General features: G+C 41.9%; 1 protein-coding gene across 1 annotated transcript in view; it reads left to right on the top strand.

Annotated features, from left to right (window-relative positions):
• Catsperb (cation channel sperm associated auxiliary subunit beta) overlaps nt 1-19,454 on the top strand; it is a 161,950-nt gene that overhangs the window by 47,117 nt on the left and 95,379 nt on the right. The window contains exons 10-16 of the mRNA XM_042055403.1: nt 5,947-6,042; nt 6,169-6,287; nt 7,205-7,237; nt 12,183-12,249; nt 12,656-12,702; nt 14,365-14,514; nt 15,858-16,016. Of these exons, the coding sequence (XP_041911337.1) occupies nt 5,947-6,042; nt 6,169-6,287; nt 7,205-7,237; nt 12,183-12,249; nt 12,656-12,702; nt 14,365-14,514; nt 15,858-16,016 (671 nt within the window). The remainder of the gene's footprint in view (nt 1-5,946; nt 6,043-6,168; nt 6,288-7,204; nt 7,238-12,182; nt 12,250-12,655; nt 12,703-14,364; nt 14,515-15,857; nt 16,017-19,454) is intronic.

Below are 19,454 nucleotides of genomic sequence, written 5' to 3'. Positions count from 1 at the left end.
TAGTAATAGAAAAATAGTCTTCTTCCAAATAGTATGATTTCATAATGTCTTAGAATATGTTACTTACCTCTAAGTCTGTTTTCTGCTTCTGAACCATTTTGTCTTGCCTCTCTCTGCTGTCCCTGTACTAGACACTATGCCAATCAGATGGACACTCAGCCTGTTTCCCTCTTCGTCCCCCACACACCTCCTTCTCCATATCCAGCCACAGATACCATCTATCCGTGCACGGAAGTAGAGCAGCCATGCTCAGCTCCTCGTGCTCTACCAGGCTGTCCATGTGTCGTCAGAGGAGACAAGGACTAGTCTTGACTTCCTGAGTCCAACACACCAAAGACTTTTCAACCTTTTAAGAAAATAATCAGCTTCTACAACCTATTAGTTAGCTGAAGCTACTTTCCCCATAGATGCCCATCATTGTTCTGAGGCAAAATCAAATTGCCACTGCCTAACCAACAGTTCCTTGAGGAGGCTCTGGCTAATCCTCCTAGCCTTTGTACCACTTGGACTTAGTGGTGAGAATAGTTAGCGTGTTACCCACATTCCCTCCATGACACTCTTCAAATATCCCCGTGGGTCCCCCAGCAGTCACCACCAGAAATCTCAGCCTCTCAGGTCACTTGCTACACTCCGTTGCACATGGAGCATTCTTTAATCTGATTCACATTTCTTGCCTCTTTAGCTTTTCAAATCTTTTCATTAGACATTGTATTTTGGCAATGGGGCCAGGCTTAGACCCTCTCTACAGGTCCTGACATGGAGTTGCTGTACCTGCAACCTGTTCTGCTTGCCCTGCTGGGAGACAGGAGCAGCAGAACTACCCACAGGCAACAAGCACAGAAATCCTGCCCAGTGGCCAGCACCTATGACACAGAGATGTCCTTGAGCTCCCGCTGAAATACGTCATAACTGAACAGGACAGTTGGCCTCCATTGTGGAGCTGCTGCAGCCAAGGCCTGAGATGCTCGTCCTGCTGGGAGATGGAGTGCACTGGGCAGCAGAGCTCCTAAGGGCTACAAGCACAAAGGTTGAGCCTGGTGAACCTCAGGGCGGCAGCCAGAGAGTGCAGGGAAGTGTGTGGCAGCAAGGACCTTGCATGACCCAGGATGCCCTGCCTAGCTGTCACACACCTTGATTCTAGGCAATAACAGAATATCTGAAACAAGTATCTTAGCAATGATCCAGTATTTATGGTGCTTCAGAAACCAGGAACCTTGAACCTGACCAATATTTGCATGTAAAGCTCTCTGGGCAGTGTATGTGTGTATGTCACACACACACACACACACACACACACACACTCATATATGTTGTAGAATATTATTTTAAGATGTGTTATGATTTGAAACTTTTTTTTAATGATGCAAAGATGTGTTTGATTAAATAAAATTCACCTGTGATCAGGAGTCTGAGTCAGCAAGTAGCTGACCGGAAATTGTAGGGAGGAGTCAGGTGGAGAAGGGATTTTAAGGAGGGGCCAGGAAAATATGAGAACTTCTTGGGAAATGCCAGGTGGTGAGCTAGGTAAGCTACTTGCTATTCAGCCTCTCTGGGGAGCAGAATTCTAGGTCAACCTTTGAATCTTGAGTTCTCTAGAGGGACAGAGAAAAAACAAAGCTATGGTGCCTGAGGGAACAGAATTTTTTTCAGGCTGTGGCTTTTGCATCCAAACTGCTATGGGTTTTCTTTAAGGGACTGACCACCAGAATTTTGAGAATACTCTAGTGAGAATAGTTACAATAGTTACCATGGAAACTGAGCTATCCATCACAAGCTTGGTGAGCCACTAAACCATGAAGTAAAATATTCACAGCAGCGATCTATTATCAAATGGAATTGGATATATGTGATCAAGCCTGAGCAGGGTCTTTTTTTTTTTTAAAGATTTATTTATTCATTTTATATATACAGGATTCTTCTTGCATGTGTTCCTGCAGGCCAGAAGAGGGCACCAGATCTTTTTACTTTATGCCTAGTATATTTTTTTAAAAAAAATTATTTTATTATTTTAAAAAAGAAAACAATCTTTTTTCATTTTACATATCAAACCCAATTCCCACTCCCTCCCTTCCTCCTATTCCCTTCACCTACCCCTCAACCCTCCCCCCATCCACTCTTCAGAGAGGGTAAGGCACATTGCTTTGGGGAAGGTCCAAGGCCCGCCTGACTATATCTAGGCTGAGCAAGGGATCCATCCAAAGAGAATAGGTTCCTAAACAGCCAGTACAAGCAGTAGAGATAAATCCTGGTGCCACTGCCAGTGCCCCTGCAGTCTGCCCCAGCCATACAATGTCAACCACATTCAGAGGGACTAGTTTGGTCCTAAACTTGTTCCTTACCTGTCAGACTGGAGTTAGTGAGCTCCCATTAGCTCAGGTAAACTGTTTCAGTGGGTGAACCCATCATGGTCTTAACCTCTTTGCTCATATTCCCACTCCTCCCACTCTTCAACTGGACTTTGGGAATTTAGTCCAGTGCTCTGCTGCTGGTCTGTGCCTCTGTTTCCATCAGTTGCTGGATGAAAAGATATTCATCAGTCTGATTACAGGGCAAGGCGAGTTTGGGCATCCTCTCTTCTATTGCTTAGCCCCTCCCCCCATGCTTCCAATTTTGTCAGGCAGTCTCGACTATTTTCCCTTTCTGGGTAGATCTACGTACACTTTTCTTAGGGTTCACTGTATTACTTAGCTTCTCTAGGATCATGAACTATAGGCTCACTATCCTTTGCTTTACAAATAGTATTCACTTATGAATGAGTACATACCATGTTCATCTTTCTGGCGCCAGACCTTATCACAGATTGTTGTGAGCCACCATGTGATTACTGGGAATTGAACTCAGGACCTCTGGAAGAGCAGTTAGTGCTCTTAACCTCTGATCTATCTCTCCAGGTCCCTGAGCAGGTTCTGAAGGCACAAGTAAATAACAAAGAAGTTTCCCAAATGTCTGTGGTTCCTACTCCCATTACAATGCTCCCTGCTCCCAAGTATGTACATATAGCCTCATGGGGTGTGACCTCATCAGTTGACTAAGGAAGAGAAGACTAGGGCCCGATTTTCCAATGGTTCTACACATTAAGCAGACACCACCCAGAAGTAGACAGCTGTAGCATTACAACCTCTTTCTGGGACAATCCTAAAGATACCAGAAAAGGGAAATCTCAGTTGAAAGAACTTCAGGCATTGTCATATATTTTGTTTTGAAGGAGAAATAGCTAGATTTGTGATGGTTCACTGGTTCATGAATTGTATGAACTAGATGTCAGGGATTGGAACGATGATGGTTGGAAACTTTGTGAGAAGGATATCTGGCAAGGAAGGATGTGGATAGATCGCCTCAAACAGATGAAGGTTGTGAAGCTTGTTTCATATGTAAATGCCCATCACAAAGTGACTTCATAGGGTAGGGGTTCAATAATAGTCAAGTAGATGGGATGGTCAAGTCTATGACCAGTTAGCCTCTTTGCCCTTTCATCCTTGACATTACCCAAAGATCCCCTTAACCAAGTGGCTGTGGTGGCAGAGATGGGGGTTATACATGAACTGGACAACATGGACTGCTACTCACTAAGGCTGACTTGGACACAGCTGCTGCTGAGTACCAGATCTGCCAACAGCAAAGAACAATACCGTGCCCCAGATATAGCACCGTTCCTCAGGTTGAGCAGCTATCGAACTGGTGGCAGGTTGACCACATTGGGCAACTTCCTCTCAAGAGAAAGCGCAGTGCTTTGTCTTTCTGTTTCTTTCATGCAATACTTCTGCAAAACCACCATCTGCGAACTCAAGGAATGCCTTATCCACCATCCTGATGGTCCACACAGTATTGCTTCTAACAAAAGAGCTTCACAACCAGAGAAGTGGGAGAGTGGGCCTATGATCATATAATCTACTGGTCTTAATAGAGTCTCAGCATCCTGAAGCAGCTTGCCTAATAGAATGATGGGATGGGATGAGCTTTTGAAAACACAGTTATAGCACACATTAGGTGGCAGTAGCCTGCAGGACAGGTTAAGAGCCTTCAGAAGGTGGTATATTCTTTGAATCCGCAGCAGATATGTGGTAAGTCTCTCCCATAGCCAGGATCTATGGGGTTCAGGGATCACATGGTGGAAAAAGGAATTGTTCCACTCACTTTCACCCCTAGTGACCCACTAGCAAATTTTTGCTTCCTATTCCCATGACCTTAAGTTCTTCTGGCCTAGCAGTTTTGGTTCCAGAAGGAAGAATGTTCCTGCTAGGAGACTCGACAGCATTCCATTGAACTGGAAGCTCAGACTATCCCCTGGCTGCCCTTAACTCTTCAGAATAAGAAAGGAATAACAGTGTTAAGAGTGGTGACTGATTCAGATTACCAAGGGAAAATTGAGTTGCTTCTCCACAATGGAGGTAAGAAAAATTATGTCTGGAATGCAGAAGATCCTTTAGGGTGTCTTTGATTAGTGTCGAGGAGAAGTTGCAACAACTAATCCAGGCAGGATAACAGTGAACACAGGCTCTTCAGGAATGAGGTTATGGATCAATCTTCTAGGAAAAGTGCCAAGACTTCCTAAGGTTTGCTGAGGGTAGAGGAAATACCAGAAAGGGTAGTAGGCAAAACCAACTATAAGTACCAGCTAAGGCCGTGTGACCAGTTGAAGAAATGAGAATTATAATTGCTGTGATATTTTGATAAGAATGTATTTTTGCAGATATTTGTGTTTTCTTTCTTGATTTCTTTATACACACTATAACATCAATTAATAAATATTAGTGGTTTTTAAGTTTTCATATTCATGTTTTAGATACTAAAAGAACATCCCTCAAAAACCATTCCCACCTATCCTAAAATTTAGAATGTGTTTGCAGTTGTGTGAGGCATTATAGCATATTAGGCCAAATTATGACCTGGTTAAGTATATAATGTGTTTGTGGTTGTGGGTGGGAAAGTTATACCATGTGAGACATAATTATAACCCTGTTATTGGTTTCATTTGGAAATTAAGCATGACATAGGAGCTATGACTGTTTGTCAGATTGACAAGGAATGGACTCATGATGACTATTCTTCCTTGTCAGCCTCACTACATCTAGAGTCAAGTAAAACCCAAAGTGCTGGGTATACCTGTGAGGAATTTTTCTTAATTAAATCATTTGAAGTAGCTAGACTTACCTTTAATCAGGCTCATACCTTCTGGTGCCATCGTATATAAAGAACAGGGAAGAAGGAAGCTTTTGTTCTTTGCCTGCTTGCCCTCACCCTCACTAGCAAGTGCATTCCTTCACTGCATTAGAGCCTACTTCTTCAGGATTCCGGCATATACTCAAGACCAGCTGGGACACCCAGCCTGGTGGACCGAACGACTACTGTGTTTCTGGACTTTCCACTGGTAGAGAGCCATTGTTGAACTGGACTACAGCCTGAATGCCATTCTAATTAATACCCCTTAAATAATATGTATCTATTTATAACATTTATACATATGTGTTTGTTTTCATTTGGAAATTTGGATTTTTGATGACTAAATGTATGTTCCATAGATATATAGACAGACAGACAGACAGCCGGACAGCCAGCCAGCCAGCCAGCCAGCCAGCCAGACAGATAGATGATAGATAGATGATAGATAGATGATAGATAGATGATAGATAGATAGATGATAGATAGATGATAGATAGATAGATGATAGATAGATGATAGATGATAGATAGATAGATTTAGATGATAGATGATAGATAGATAGATAGATGATAGATAGATGATAGATAGATGATAGATAGATGATGGATAGATGATAGATAGATGATAGATAGATAGATAGATGATATAGATTCACACTGTCAGTTCATTAGAGCTGTGACTAATTCAGCGTGAGAGAGCCTGGGTTAGAAGATGGAGCAGGTTTGTGTTTATGGAATTGAGCTCTGCAAGGTTGCCTGGCTCTGATTTCTTTTTCTTTCATGGTAGGTGTTTTCATAGGAGTTACCATTTCTGGATTTTGGGAATATAATGAAACCAAATGGTATAACCTGACAGAAAACATCTATTCACATCTTAAAGATGGTAATTTTTCTGGCTGTGTTTATCTTCACATTTCATTTATCTTAAAACTCATTCAGTATTTATGAAATGTCTTTCTAAAAAACTCACTGTTTCTAATCAATGATGTGATTTGATTTCTTCCTTCAGAACACAAAGGACTGACATTGATAGATATGGTGTTAACAAATCATTTTTTAGTCATCCTTACCTCTTTGGGTCTTTTTGTAAGTACTGATCTTCGTTATCCAGTCTCTACAGGAATACAGGTATGAAAATTTCTTTGTAACCTATTGATAACTCTTAATACCTTCTGTGGTATAAAAAAGAAACAGTCTTTAATTGATTTATGAATAGTATCTCTTAGGGCTAAAAATTAAAAGGACACAAAGTATGATAGCACATCTTTTTCCTTTGCTTCATAGCATTTGAAGTATAAGTAAAAGTAGCATTAGTTTTATTGCTGGACCATCCCTAGTAGATTTTAAACAAATGCAATAGGAAAGATATCATATCTCTATCTACTTGTCTATTTATTTATTGCATGATGTGTTTCTAAAATGCTATAAGGCAATTCTTATAGCTAAATGTTATATTAAAATGAACAGAAATTAAATGTTGTCAAAGTAATAATACACACCTAAGATGATAGAGATGCCAACTCTCCTGATAAGACACACTGTACAAGTGTATTGAAATGTCTGCTATCTCCATAAATGTGCAACATTACAAGTAAATAAAAACCAAAGCAGACCCTTCATATAACTGGGAACCAATCCTGTTGAGAAATTTTGTGATAGGCAACTGATTTATTCTACCAAGAGGTAAGGAAAAGTGAAGTTGAGACTCTTCATTCAGGTCTAACTACAGAGATTAGAAAGTTTCCTCAGACAGAAAGACAGAGGAAGAAAATAGAAGACAATATAACTCTGGGACAAAGAGAAGAGAAATATTCACTGAGATGGAGCTATAGACATACAATGAAATTCCATCAAGAGACTGTGAGAAGCCACAGTACCCTTCGGGGGCCATATATCTGCTGATACACAAAAGAAACCAGTGTGTGTGTGTGTGTGTGTGTGTGTGTGTTACAGCTTAAAATAAAAAGGTTTGTTACACCTTCTGAAAAGCAACCAAATTTTTAACTTTTTTCTTCCTCTTCCTTCTCCTCTTCTTCCTCCTCTAGCTTTCAAGAGCAGACTTTTGTGGTTTTGAAAGGGTAAGACTTTTGATTTCCTACAATTCACTTGGCAACTTGGAAAGCAATAATTCACAGTCTACATGTTTCTTGCTACCAAAACCAAAAGCATATATCCGTAACTATCAGGCCCTCCTCATTTTGGCAGCCATTCTTTCCTTCTGGTGGGTTCTCTCTTGGCTTGTGGAGATTGCTCAGGCATGCTGTACACAGAGATGCCCCATTGGGAAGGGTGAGACCTGGAATCTGGCAAAAGTTTTACTTCCTAATCCACCTGTCCTGTATCTACCCAGAAAAAGGAGCACTTCCATTTTGGACAAAAACTGCCATCAGATCTGACCACAACTCTATTTCTGTCTTGGGGCACTTTTTCCTCTGTTAGTTTGCTTCCTTCTCTGTTGCAAAATTAGTCTGTCACATTCAAGAAGGCCATTCTCAACACATGAACATGCACTGTCAGTTTTGAAACTGTAAGGAAAATTATCCATATTCATTCTCAGGCGTTGGCATGTCCTCTTCCATTCTGTCCTGTGTTGTACACAGTCACTACAAGTAAGAAACCACATTTACTTCTCCGGAACCAAATAGAAGTAATTGTAATATCAAAGTATTGGTGGGAGGAGAAGAGAAACAGAGAACTGGGAAATCAGAAAAACAAATGCACGATGGAAGGAACAAATGGAAATACTTTATCTCTTCTCTCAAATCCACATGCTCGGATTTGGCCAACTGCCAATCAAAAATATTAGTGTGCTAGAGATGTAGCTCAATGGTAGAGTCTTTCCCCTGCATGCTCAGGCTCTGGGATCAATTCCAAGCAACACCAACATATTCAATGGATACAAACATTGACTTGTTTTACTGAAGTGGAGTATGGAAATTATTTTCCCAAACTAGGCTACTCTGTATAAACAGTAGAATACGGACTGAAATAATGAGATCATGGCTCACAGCAACACAGGGCAGCAGAGGAAAGGCAAGTAGAGGATCCTGCAAAGAGAGCTGACCCTCAGAACTCACTCCAGGAATCGCTTTTCTCATGAGTCGGGGTGGCTTTGAGAGAGCAGAGAGAAGACGGCTAGAATGGGGAGCTGAGTTTTCCCAGAGCCTGAAGTGACATCCCAAAGGACTCCTTCAGGGGAAGAAGGCTTTCCATGATGAAATTATCCTGCATGGAAACAGCAACTCAGAGGAGCCGAGAGCACTGCGCTATCTTCCCTCAGTCAGGCATTGCCAGAGTCGATGTGTTCTAAAAACTGAGGTCATCTGAGGTCCCAGTGGGACACAGTCATTAAAAACAGGTGATGTTCAAGAATGCTAGTGGTGAAGAGGGGAACTGTACCAGAGCAGCAAAAACTAGCTAATAAAGTCATGGGCATTCTTTGAGCTATTACCATGATCATTGTCATTGACACTGAGATAGTAAAAGAAAAAAGAAAGCAGGGTGTGGTGGTGCACTTCTTTAATCCCAGCACTTGGGAAGCAGAGGCAGGCAAGATCTCTGTGAGTGTAAAGCCAGCCTGGTCTACATGATGAGTACCAGGACTGCCAGGCCTGAAATACTATCTCAAAACAAACAAACAAACAAACAAACAAAAAAACAAACAGAGCCAGAAGAAAGGAAAAGAAAAAGAAAAAAAGAAAAGAGAGGCAACCAAGATGGATTAGGAGTTTGCATAGCACAAAAACACGTTCTGGGACTTACTTCCACAATTGTAATTAAAAGTAAAATAAAATGAAGGATAGCATAGCCATTGAGTAGGTGTAGACATCTCTAAATGGATGCGTGCTTCAACTAAGCAGAAGGTAAAAAGTTGAAAAAAACAGCGATGAGCACTGGCTGGATGGTTCAGTGTCTGGTGAGGGCCCAGTCCCCGGTTCACAGACAGCTGTCTCCTCCCTGTGCCCTTAATTGACAGAAGGGCTGGGGCTACATCTCTGGATTCTCTCGTGTAAGGGCGCGGATCTCCCCTGTCCAGGCTCCTTCAGATTAGGGAAGGCATCAGACTCTTCTACCTAATCACCTCCCAGAGGCTTGCCTCCAAACAGCCTCCTGAAGACAAATGACAGAAACCAAACAAAACTGGTTTCAGCAAAAGAGAGGAAGCTGTTGGCTCTTTTAAATCATAGGGAGTTTTTTTTTCTTTTAGATTTTGCTTTATCTGTTTATTTTTTTATTATTTACATTCCAACCACAGTTGTCCCTCCCACGCCTCCTCCTGCTCCTCCTAGTCTTCTCACCCCAGCTCACGCCCCATTCATTCTTCTCATGGGGACTCATCCAAACCTGGCACATTAAGTTGGGGCAGGACCAAGCCCCTCCCCCTCTGCATTAAGGCTGAGCATGGCATCTCACTATAGGGAATGGGCTCCAACAAGCTGCACATGCCTCAGAGCTAGATTCTGGTCCCACTGCCAGGGCCCCCTTAGATAGACCAAGCTCCACAACTGTCTCCCACATGCAGAGGGCCCAGGTCAGTCCCATGGAGGCTCCACAGCTGTTGTTATAGAGTTCATGAGTTTCCACGAGCTTGGTTCAGCTGTCTCTGTAGATTTCCCCTTTATGATCTTAATTTCATTTGCTCATATATTCCCTCCTCGCTCTTTTTGACTGGATTCCTGGAGCTTGATCCCAGATGTGGATCCCTGTATCTGGTTCCATCACTTACTGGATGAAGGCTCTATGATGACAGGGTATTCACCAATCTGATTACAGGGGAAGGCCAGTACAGGTACCCTTTCCACTATTGCTAGGAGTCTTAGCTGGGTCATCCTTGTGGATTCTGGGGATTTCACTAGCAACAGGGTTTCTCCCTAACCCCATAGTGGCTCTCTCTATCAAGATATCTCTTTCATTGTTCTCCCTCTGCTCTTCTCCCACTTCTACCATCCCATTGTTCCTTCATGTTCTTATCCTCCATCTCCCTCCCCTTGACTGCCCTCTTCTCCCTTAGTTTCACCAAGAGGTCTCATCTAATTCCCCTTCCCAGGCCTATCCATGTTATCCTCTTAGGAATCATAGGAATTTGAAGGGTGAGTCTGACTTCCAACTAGCTGGATTCCCTTGAATAGCAGACGTCCAAGGGGCTCTGTCCTCAGATTTGGGTGTGCTGTCCTTTATTCGAAGTAACTGTTCTTCAGCCATTGGTAAGAATAGTTGCCAGGCCGGGCGGCGGTGGCTCACGCCTTTAATCCCAGCACTCGGGAGGCAGAGGCAGGCGGATCTCTGTGAGTTTGAGACCAGCCTGGTCTACAAGAGCTAGTTCCAGGACAGGCTCCAAAGCTACAGAGAAACCCTGTCTCGAAAAACCAAAAAAAAAAAAAAAAAAAAAGAATAGTTGCCAGGTGGCTTGTAGCCACCATTTTGGCTGTCCCAGAGGAATAAAGTCTTCATTGCTCATGTGATCCAAGTCATGTGTTCCTTCTTAACCTGTGACTCTGGATCGGAACAGTATTCTGGACTCATCCTTGGTATGAGATCAGCCTCATATGAGTTAAATCATCCCTAAGGACAATCACTTTACTGTTTCAGTTTGGGTTTATGTAGGAAAAAAATGCAGGAATAATGTAAACAGAAGGAAGAGGCATAGTTCATTGCCCCAAAAGATTCAGTATTAAAATTGTCAAGATTAATAATGATAAGTATGGTATCCTAAAATCTGGAGGCTTTTGTGAGAAATCAAAAGTTTTATTTTAACAGCTTAATTTGAGTGATAATATAGCATAATTCACAAAAGTCATCGGTCATTGACAAAAGGCTTTTTGATTTACTTAGCGTTTTACCAAGGTAAAATTTACATGGCAAAACTTTTATATTTTTAACATGTTCAGTTCTATGGTATTTTGTATCAACCACCACCATGATCAATTTTAGGACACTTTTTAAAATTGATTTTATTGAGCTACACATTTTTTTCTGCTGCTCTCCCTTCTTCTCCCCTCCCCTTTAGCCCTCTTCCATGGTCCCCATGCCCCCAATTTACTCAGGAGATATTCTCTTTTTCTACTTCTCATGTACATTAAATCCATGTCTGTCTCTCTTAGGGTCCTCATTGTTGTCTAGGTTCTCTGGGATTGTGAATTGTAGGCTAGTTTTCTTTATTTTATGTTTAAAAATCACTTAAGAGCCGGGTGGTGGTGGCGCACGCCTTTAATCCCAGCACTTGGGAGGCAGAGGCAGGCGGATCTCTGTGAGTTCGAGGCCAGCCTGGTCTACAAGAGCTAGTTCCAGGACAGGTTCCAAAGCTACAGAGAAACCCTGCCTCGAAAAACTGAAAAACAAAATCACTTAAGAGTGAGTACATATGATATTTGTCTTTCTGAGTCTGGGTTACCTCACTCAATATGATGTTTTCTAGATCCAACCATTTCCTGCAAATTTCAAGATGTCATTTTTTTTTTTTTTTGGTTTCCATCAACAATGTGTGTCGATTTTATCACTGACATCTCTATAAAAATATAAAGATTTCTTTGTCTCAATAGCAGCTGGAAACTCAAAATCTTCCCCTAACACAGCTTCTCACCTTATTATACCTAGTATCCAACAAAAATATTCTTATTTGTTCGCCGCTTCTCTTATGATCAGTTTGATGTGCCTTTATATTGTCATTGTCTGCCTGTTGTTCAGACTCCTTCTGCCCTGTTGCAGCAAGTGTGGAATTAAAAAAATAAGTGTATGTCCCAATCTATCTGTGGTGAAGGTTTAAGGATCTTCTGGGGGTTTGGAAAGACACTTTATAACCAAGAACATCACCAGGCCTTTGCATTTCTTTGATGGTGACTGTCGACAATGTGCGTTCTAGTTTCTCGACCCTGTTCTGCAACCTCTTACGGGTGTAGTTTTCTGTCTTTATTTCCTCCCATCCACAAATGATCAAAACTTCGGAACGTTTAAGGTAAGTTGCCTTCTTAACTCCAGACATGACCTAGCTGACGTTTTCATTTCTGTATTTATGTATTCATGTAGGTTGACTATGTCAAAGGAAAACTGTGGTATAATGAAAAATGTTTTGCGAACAGAGAAATTTTTGAAGGTAAATTTTAAGACATCTTAACAGACTTTTATCACTATAGATTATATATAGCTTAAAAATGCATTAAACCCCCAAATGTGAAGATAACAATTCTGTATGAATTAATGACCCCGAAATGAGATGCAGGCTCAGTAGTGGTATATATTTGCTGTTGCTTTAACACCCAGGAGGCAGAAACAGGAACACTGCAGGCTTGAGGCTCCCCTGGGCTTCCTACTGACAACTTCTCTTAAATGAGTGGGAGTGACACACCTGCCTAATCGCAAGAGAACTGTGTCCAGAGATACATTAATAGATGGCACATAACTGGCATTGGACTCTGTGAAGGCAGCGTCATTAACACTAACACTTCCTAAGTCTACAGTGGAGATGCTGTTCTTAATCTCTGCTCCTTTGTACTTTCCAGCTGATTATGTTACCATCACTTTCGACAGAAACATGACCCTGAGTGAGGTATGATAATAGAAAACTTTCAAAGGTAGGAAATTTTGTTAAGCATGAGTGTAAGAATTGTTGTTAATCTAAAATATGGTGTCTAAGCACACAGAGAAACTTAACCACCCCCCGTGGCGTCTCCTTGTAGGCTTAACAGCAGACACCTACTTTGTTAAAGCCAAGTAATCCACGCCAGAGAAGAATGTTTGTTTGAAATGCCTTCTGAAATTGATCCACTGAGAAGAAAGGGATAGATATTAAAGAATTAAACCTATGATCTGTGAGCCAGATGTGGTGACACACAGCTGTAATTCTAGTAATCAGTAGGTGAAGGCAGAAAAATCACAAATTCAGTGTGAATTTAGATTACGTATTCTAGGCCATCCTAGGTTCACATAGTAAGAACATGTCCTAAAAGATTCATGTGTGTGTGTGTGTGTGTGTGTGACAGAGAGAGAGAAAGAGATAGAGAGAGGGGGGAGAGGGAGAGAGAGAGAAAGGAGAGAGAGGAGAGAGAGAGGGAGATAGAGAGAGAGAAAGAGGAGAGAGAGAAAGAGAGGAGAGAGAGGGAGAGAGAGAGGAGAGGGAGAGGGAGAGAGAGGGAGAGAGGAGAAAGAGGAGAGGGAGAGGGAGAGAGAGGGAGAGAGAGGAGAGGGAGAGGGAGAGAGATGGAGAGAGAGAGGAGAGGGAGAGGGAGAGAGAGGGAGAGAGGAGAAAGAGAGGAGAGGGAGAGGGAGAGAGAGGGAGAGAGAGGAGAGGGAGAGGGAGAGAGAGGGAGAGAGAGAGGAAGAGGAGAGAAAGAGGAGAGGGAGAGGGAGAGAGAGGAGAGGGAGAGGGAGAGAGAGAAAGAGAGGAGAGAGAGGGAGAGAGAGGGAGAGAGAGGAGAGGGAGAGGGAGAGGAGAGGGAGAGGGAGAGAGAGGAAGAGAGAGGAGAGGGAGAAGGAGAGAGAGGGAGAGGGAGAGGAGAGAGAGAGGGAGAGAGAGGGAGAGAGAGGAGAGGGAGAGGGAGAGGAGAGGGAGAGGGAGAGAGAGGGAGAGAGAGGAGAGGGAGAGGGAGAGGAGAGGAGGAGGGAGAGGGTGAGAGAGTCGGAGAGGGAGAGGGAGAGGGAGAGGAGAGGGAGAGGAAGAGGGAGAGAGAGATGAGAGGGAGAGGGAGAGAGAGAGAGAGGGAGAGAGAGGGGGGGGAGAGGGAGAGAGAGAGAGAGAGAGGAGAGAGAGAGGGAGAGAGAGGAGAGGGAGAGAGAGAGGGAAGGGAGATAGAGGAGAGGGAGAGGGAGAGAGAGGAGAGGGAAAGGGAGAGAGAGAGGAGAGGGAGAGGGAGAGGAAGAGAGAGGAGAGGGAGAGGGAGAGAGAGGAGAGGGAGAGAGAGGGAGAGAGAGGAGAGGGAGAGGGAGAGAGAGAGGAGAGAGAGAGGGAGAGAGAGGAGAGGGAGAGGAGGAGAGAGAGAGAAGAGGAGAGGAAGAGAGAGGAGAGGAGAGAGAGAAGAGGAGAGGAAGAGAGAGGAGAGGTGAGAGAGAGAGAGAGAGAGAGAGAGAGAGAGAGAGAGAGAGAGAGAGAGAGAGAGAGAGAGAGAGAGAGAGAGAGAGAGAGAGAGAGAGAGAGAGAGACTGATTCATATGTGTCCAGCAACTATTTGGGATTTGTGTTTCAGAAACGACGGTAACTCTTGTTTATTTGCAGTCCAGTTCTTGTTTTTATAGTAAAGAGCCATTCCTTCAGTGGACGCCTTGTTTATCTTCTCCTTTTAAAACTGCAAAATTTCTTCCACACGTGATATCCTTTCTTATTGACCAAGAAAGTAATACTGGAATTTATCTCTTCTATGGTCGGGTAAGTCTTATAGCTCAGTTACCAAGCACTGCAAATTGATCTTAGCAGACATCATTTCCAATTTGTGGTGATCTCAGACATAGAGAATGACAAGATTATTTATGATCCATAAAATAGTTTGGAACTGTTTTTTTTTTAATTGTTTGTCATTCGAGCTGATGAAAATTAAAGTCATGATGCTGGCTTCTTTCTGGTTGTTATTTACTCATTCTCCAGGGGAACATGATGAATATTTTCCATATAAATCTAACATTCCTTGAAAGGGTTTGTTTAGATGAACAACAACAAGAAAGGGAACCCATTGTCACAGATTTGTATTTTCTGTTGTAGAGGCTCTTAACTGTGGATCTTAATTAGAATTACTCTCAGAGTCCTCAGAAAAGTTAGGGCTCTCTAACTTTTTAAGAGTGGCTGTTCAGCACTCACTCCTAAGTACAACATATACACCACCCTCCCAAAGCCCATGTAAAATTAAAATAAGTTGATTTTTCTGTTGAACTTTTTTTAAGGCCAGGACTCACTAGGTAGCACTGGGTATCTTCAAGCCCACAGTGTTCTGCCTGCTTCTGAATCTGAGTGCTAACACTGAAGGCATGTACTGCCATGCCTGCCTATGCTGAACATATGATAGATTGAACTGATATTTTCCTGGAAAAAAAAACCTCGTTACTGTTTTGGTAGACAGACTTCAAGAGAACAACAGGAGAGGAGAAGGTGATAGTGTCTGACCATGTAGGTATCTCTCTCAGAGCATGAGACTCCCTTGGAGAAGGGATTTAGGATAGATCTTATCTTCTGTTTGTTTTCCGAGAGTAGATCTGCTGCAAAAAGAAATGACTGGCAGTCTCATTTCCAAGAATTTTCTGCTGTTAGGCAAACAAGGGAAGAACTAAGACAGATTCCCCCTTGTATTGGTGAAAGCCTTTAACATTATCATTACACCAAGATGACATTTATGGGGTGCCAGAGTCTTGTTCCTTTCAAGACTATGACCCAGTAGAACTGGGATTTTGTCAGGTGCCCACATGTAACATGAAAGGCATGAGAAGACACTGGAGTCTGTCTGATTATTTTAGTAACGACTCACAAACTTCTCGATACCGCTTATTGTACAACTTTGAACAAATTCCTTAGTTTCCTACACTACGTCTCAGCATCCGTAAGATGTACAGGTAAGGGTAGTGGAGTAGAGTTTCCAGTGACTGTTCATCTTTCCAGTTCTTTGCAGTGATAACGGGAATGCTGCTGTCTTAATTAAAATTGAAAAATGAGAAAGTCTAGAAATCATACCATGGACAAAGAATAATGGACTAAATCTTATGACTTCCTTGTGTTTTATCTAGAGTTCCAGACGAACCTTTGTTTCTGTGTCAGTGCTCAGCAATGAGAAACCCAATACTAAACCAAAATTTCCAAATTTCCATTTTCCTGCCTCATTCTCTAATCCAGTTGGAATGGTGTTCCATCCCCGAAGCCACTTTCTGTATGTTTATGGAAATCAGGTATGCAGCCATAAATTTTTTCTTTTGAAATAAGAGTAAGTAGTCCGACTTCTGTAGGCTGAGGGATAAGGTACATAAAGACCAGGAGTCCTCTACTGATCTGGAGAGTAGAAGTAGAAGGGAAGAAATAATGTTTACCAACTGTTTATTTGTTCTAAGCTTATAAAAATGAATCATGGAGCACTATGGTTCGGAATATTGTCTGCTGTAATCCATTTCTTAACAACTCTAGGAACTAGATGTTGCCATTAATCCATTGAAAGTATGTCTTATCTGGTATCTGGCTCTTGGCATTGCCTTCTCTCCCTCTGATTTGTCTATGCATTATGTTCTGTCTCTGCTGCTGTCTGAGCTCTTTCTGGTGATGTTCTCTGTTCTTGGGCCTCTAGTCAGACAGTTCTATTTTGAGTAGCCTGAAAGCTTTGTAAAAAGGTATTTTGGCAAAACACCTCTAGTCATCAGCCAAATTAAAAGTAAGGTGCACAATATATGACATGTGAAGAAATTCAGTTCCAAGAAAGCACCGTGGTGCCTTCCAGTGAACACACTGAATTCACTCTTTCTTTTTTATTTTATTGAGTTATATATTTTTCTCCACTCTCCTCCTCTCCACTCCCCTCCCTTTCAACCCTCTACCACGGTCCCCATGCTTCCAATTTACTCAGGAGATACTGTCTTTTTTTTTTTTTACTTCCCATGTACATTAAATCCATGTATGTCTCTCTTAGTGTCCTCATTGTTGTCTAGGTTCTCTGGGATTGTGATTTGTGGCCTGGTTTTCTTTGCTTTATGTCTAAAACCCACTTATGAGTGAGTACATTTGATATTTGTCTTTCTGAGACTGGGTTACCTCACTTAATATGATGTTTTCTAGATCTATCCATTTACCTGCAAATTTCAAGATGTCATTAATTTTTTCTGTGGTTTAGTACTCCATTGTGTAAATACACCACATTTTCTTTATCCATTCTTCAGTTGAGGAGCAATATACTTAAAAGTAGTATTGCTGGGTCTTGAGGAAGGTTGTTTCCTAATTTTCCGAGAAATCATTATACTGATATATAACACATTTCCACCAGCAATGCAGAAGTGTTCCCTTTACCCCACATCCTCTCTAGCATAAGGTGTCATCAGTGGTTTTGAACTTGGCCATTCTTACAGGTATAAGATGAAATCTCAGAGTTGTTTTGATTTGCATTCCTCTGATGACTAAGGATGTTGAACATTTCCTTAAGTGTCTTTCAGCCATTTTAGATTCTTATGTTGAGAGTTCTCTGTTAGTTCTCTGTACTCCATTTTTTTTTATTGGATTATTTGTTCTTTTGACGACCAAATCTTTTAGTTTTTTGTATGTTTTGGAGATCAGACCTCTGCCTGATGTGGGGTTGGTGAAGATCTTTTCCCAGGCTGTCATTTTGTGTTGTTGACCATATCCTTTGCTTTACAGAAGTTTTTCAGTTTGTTTATTAATTGTTTCTCTCAGTGTCTGTTCTATAGGGGTTATATTTAGGAAGTGGTCTCCTGTGCCAATTTGTTCAAGTGTACTTCTCACTTTCTCTTCTATGAGGTTCAGTTAGGTTGGTTTTATGTTGAGGTCTCTGACCCATTTGGACTTGAGTTTTGTGCATGGTGATAGATATGGATCTATTTTCATTCCTCTACATGTTGATATCCAGGTATGCTAGCACCATTTGTTGAATATGCTTTCTTTTCTTCATTTTATCATTTTTGTTTCTTTGTCAAAAATCAGGTGTTCATGGGTGTTTGGATTTATATCTGGGTCTTCAACTCAATTCCATTGGTCCTCCTCTCCTCCCATTCCCCTCCTGCTCCCCCACTTATCCTCCTCCCTCCCCCTCCCTCCTTAAGAGAGGGCAGGGAACCCTGCCCTGTGGGAAGTCTAAGCCCCACCCCACCTAGGAAGCTTTGCATCCAAATAGACTAGGGACCCAAAAAGCCAGTACATGCAGTAGAAACAAGTCCCAGTGCCTTTATCCATGGCTTCTCAGTCAGCCCTCATTTTCAGCCACATTCAGAGAGTCTGGTTTGATCGCATGCTCATTCAGTCCTGGTCCAGCTGGATTTGGTGAGCTCCCATTAGAACAGGCACACTGCCTCAGTGGGTGGACCAACCCCTCATGGTCCAGACTTCCGTGCTCATCTTCTCCCTCCTTCTGCTCCTCAACTGGACCTTGGGGGCTCAGTCTGTTGCTCTGATGAGGGACTTTGTCTCTATCTCTGTCCGTCACCAGATGAAGATTCTATGGTGATATTCAAGATAATCATCAGTGTGATAGTGGGGCAAGGCCAGTTCAGGCACCCTCTGCTCTGCTGCCCAAGGATCTAGCTGGGGTCATTCCTGGGTTGACAAGAGACTTGGCTCTAGAGGGGCTCCTGTCTGTTTTTATGCCATTACCAATCCGTTTTCAGTACTATAGTTCTGTAGGAGAGTTTGAAGTCAGTTATTGTAATGTCTCCAGAAGTTTCTTTATTGTACAGGATTGTTTTGACTATCCTGGGTATTTTGCTTTTCCATATGAAATTGACTACCGTTCTTTCGAGGTCTTTGAAGAATTTTTCTGGGATTTTGATGGACATTGCATTTAATCTGTAGATTTCTTTTGGTAAGATTGCCATTTTTACTATGTTAATTCTACTTACATAAGAGCATGGGTGATCTTTCTGCTTTCTGGTGTCTTCTTCAATTTCTTTCTTTAAAGATTTAAAGTTCTTGTCATACAGGTCTTTTACTTGTTTAGTTAGAGTTACTACAAGTTATTTTATGCTGTTTGTGGCTATTGTGAAGGGTGATGTTTCTCTGATTTCATTTTCAGCCCATTTAACATCTGTGTACAGGAGGGATACTGACTTTTTGAGTTAATCTTGTATTCTGCTACATCACTGAAGGTGCTTATGAGTTGTAGAAGTTCCTTGGTAGAATTTTTGGTATCTCTCATATAAACTATGATGCCATCAGCAAATAGTGAGAGTTTAACTTTTTTTCTGATTTGTATCCCCTTGATTTCCTTTGTTTTCTTATTGCTCTAGCTAGGACCTCAAGAACTATATTGAATAGATATGGAGAGAGTGAACAACTTTATCTTGTTCCTGATTTTCAGTGGGATCGCTGGGAGTTTCTCTCCATTTAGTTTTTTGTTTGCTGTTGCCTCGCTGTATATTGCCTTTCTTAGGTTTAGGTAAGTTCCTAGTATCCCTGCTCTCTCCAGGACCTTTATCATAAAGGGTTCTTGTATTTTTTCAAAGACCTTTTTCAGCATCTAATGAGATGATCATGTGTTTTTATTTTTTCAGTTTGTCTATATGGTTAGAGTATATTGGTAGATTTTTGTATTTTGAACCATCCCTGCATCTCTGGGATGAAGCCGACTTGATCATGGTGGATGACTTTTATGATATGTTCTTGGATTCGGTTTGACA

The sequence above is a fragment of the Arvicola amphibius genome, chromosome 7 (assembly GCF_903992535.2).
Source record: "Arvicola amphibius chromosome 7, mArvAmp1.2, whole genome shotgun sequence".
In the NCBI taxonomy this organism is placed as follows: domain Eukaryota; kingdom Metazoa; phylum Chordata; class Mammalia; order Rodentia; family Cricetidae; genus Arvicola; species Arvicola amphibius.
Note: the sequence above shows the minus strand (reverse complement) of the source record. Positions and strands in the feature narration are given on the sequence as shown.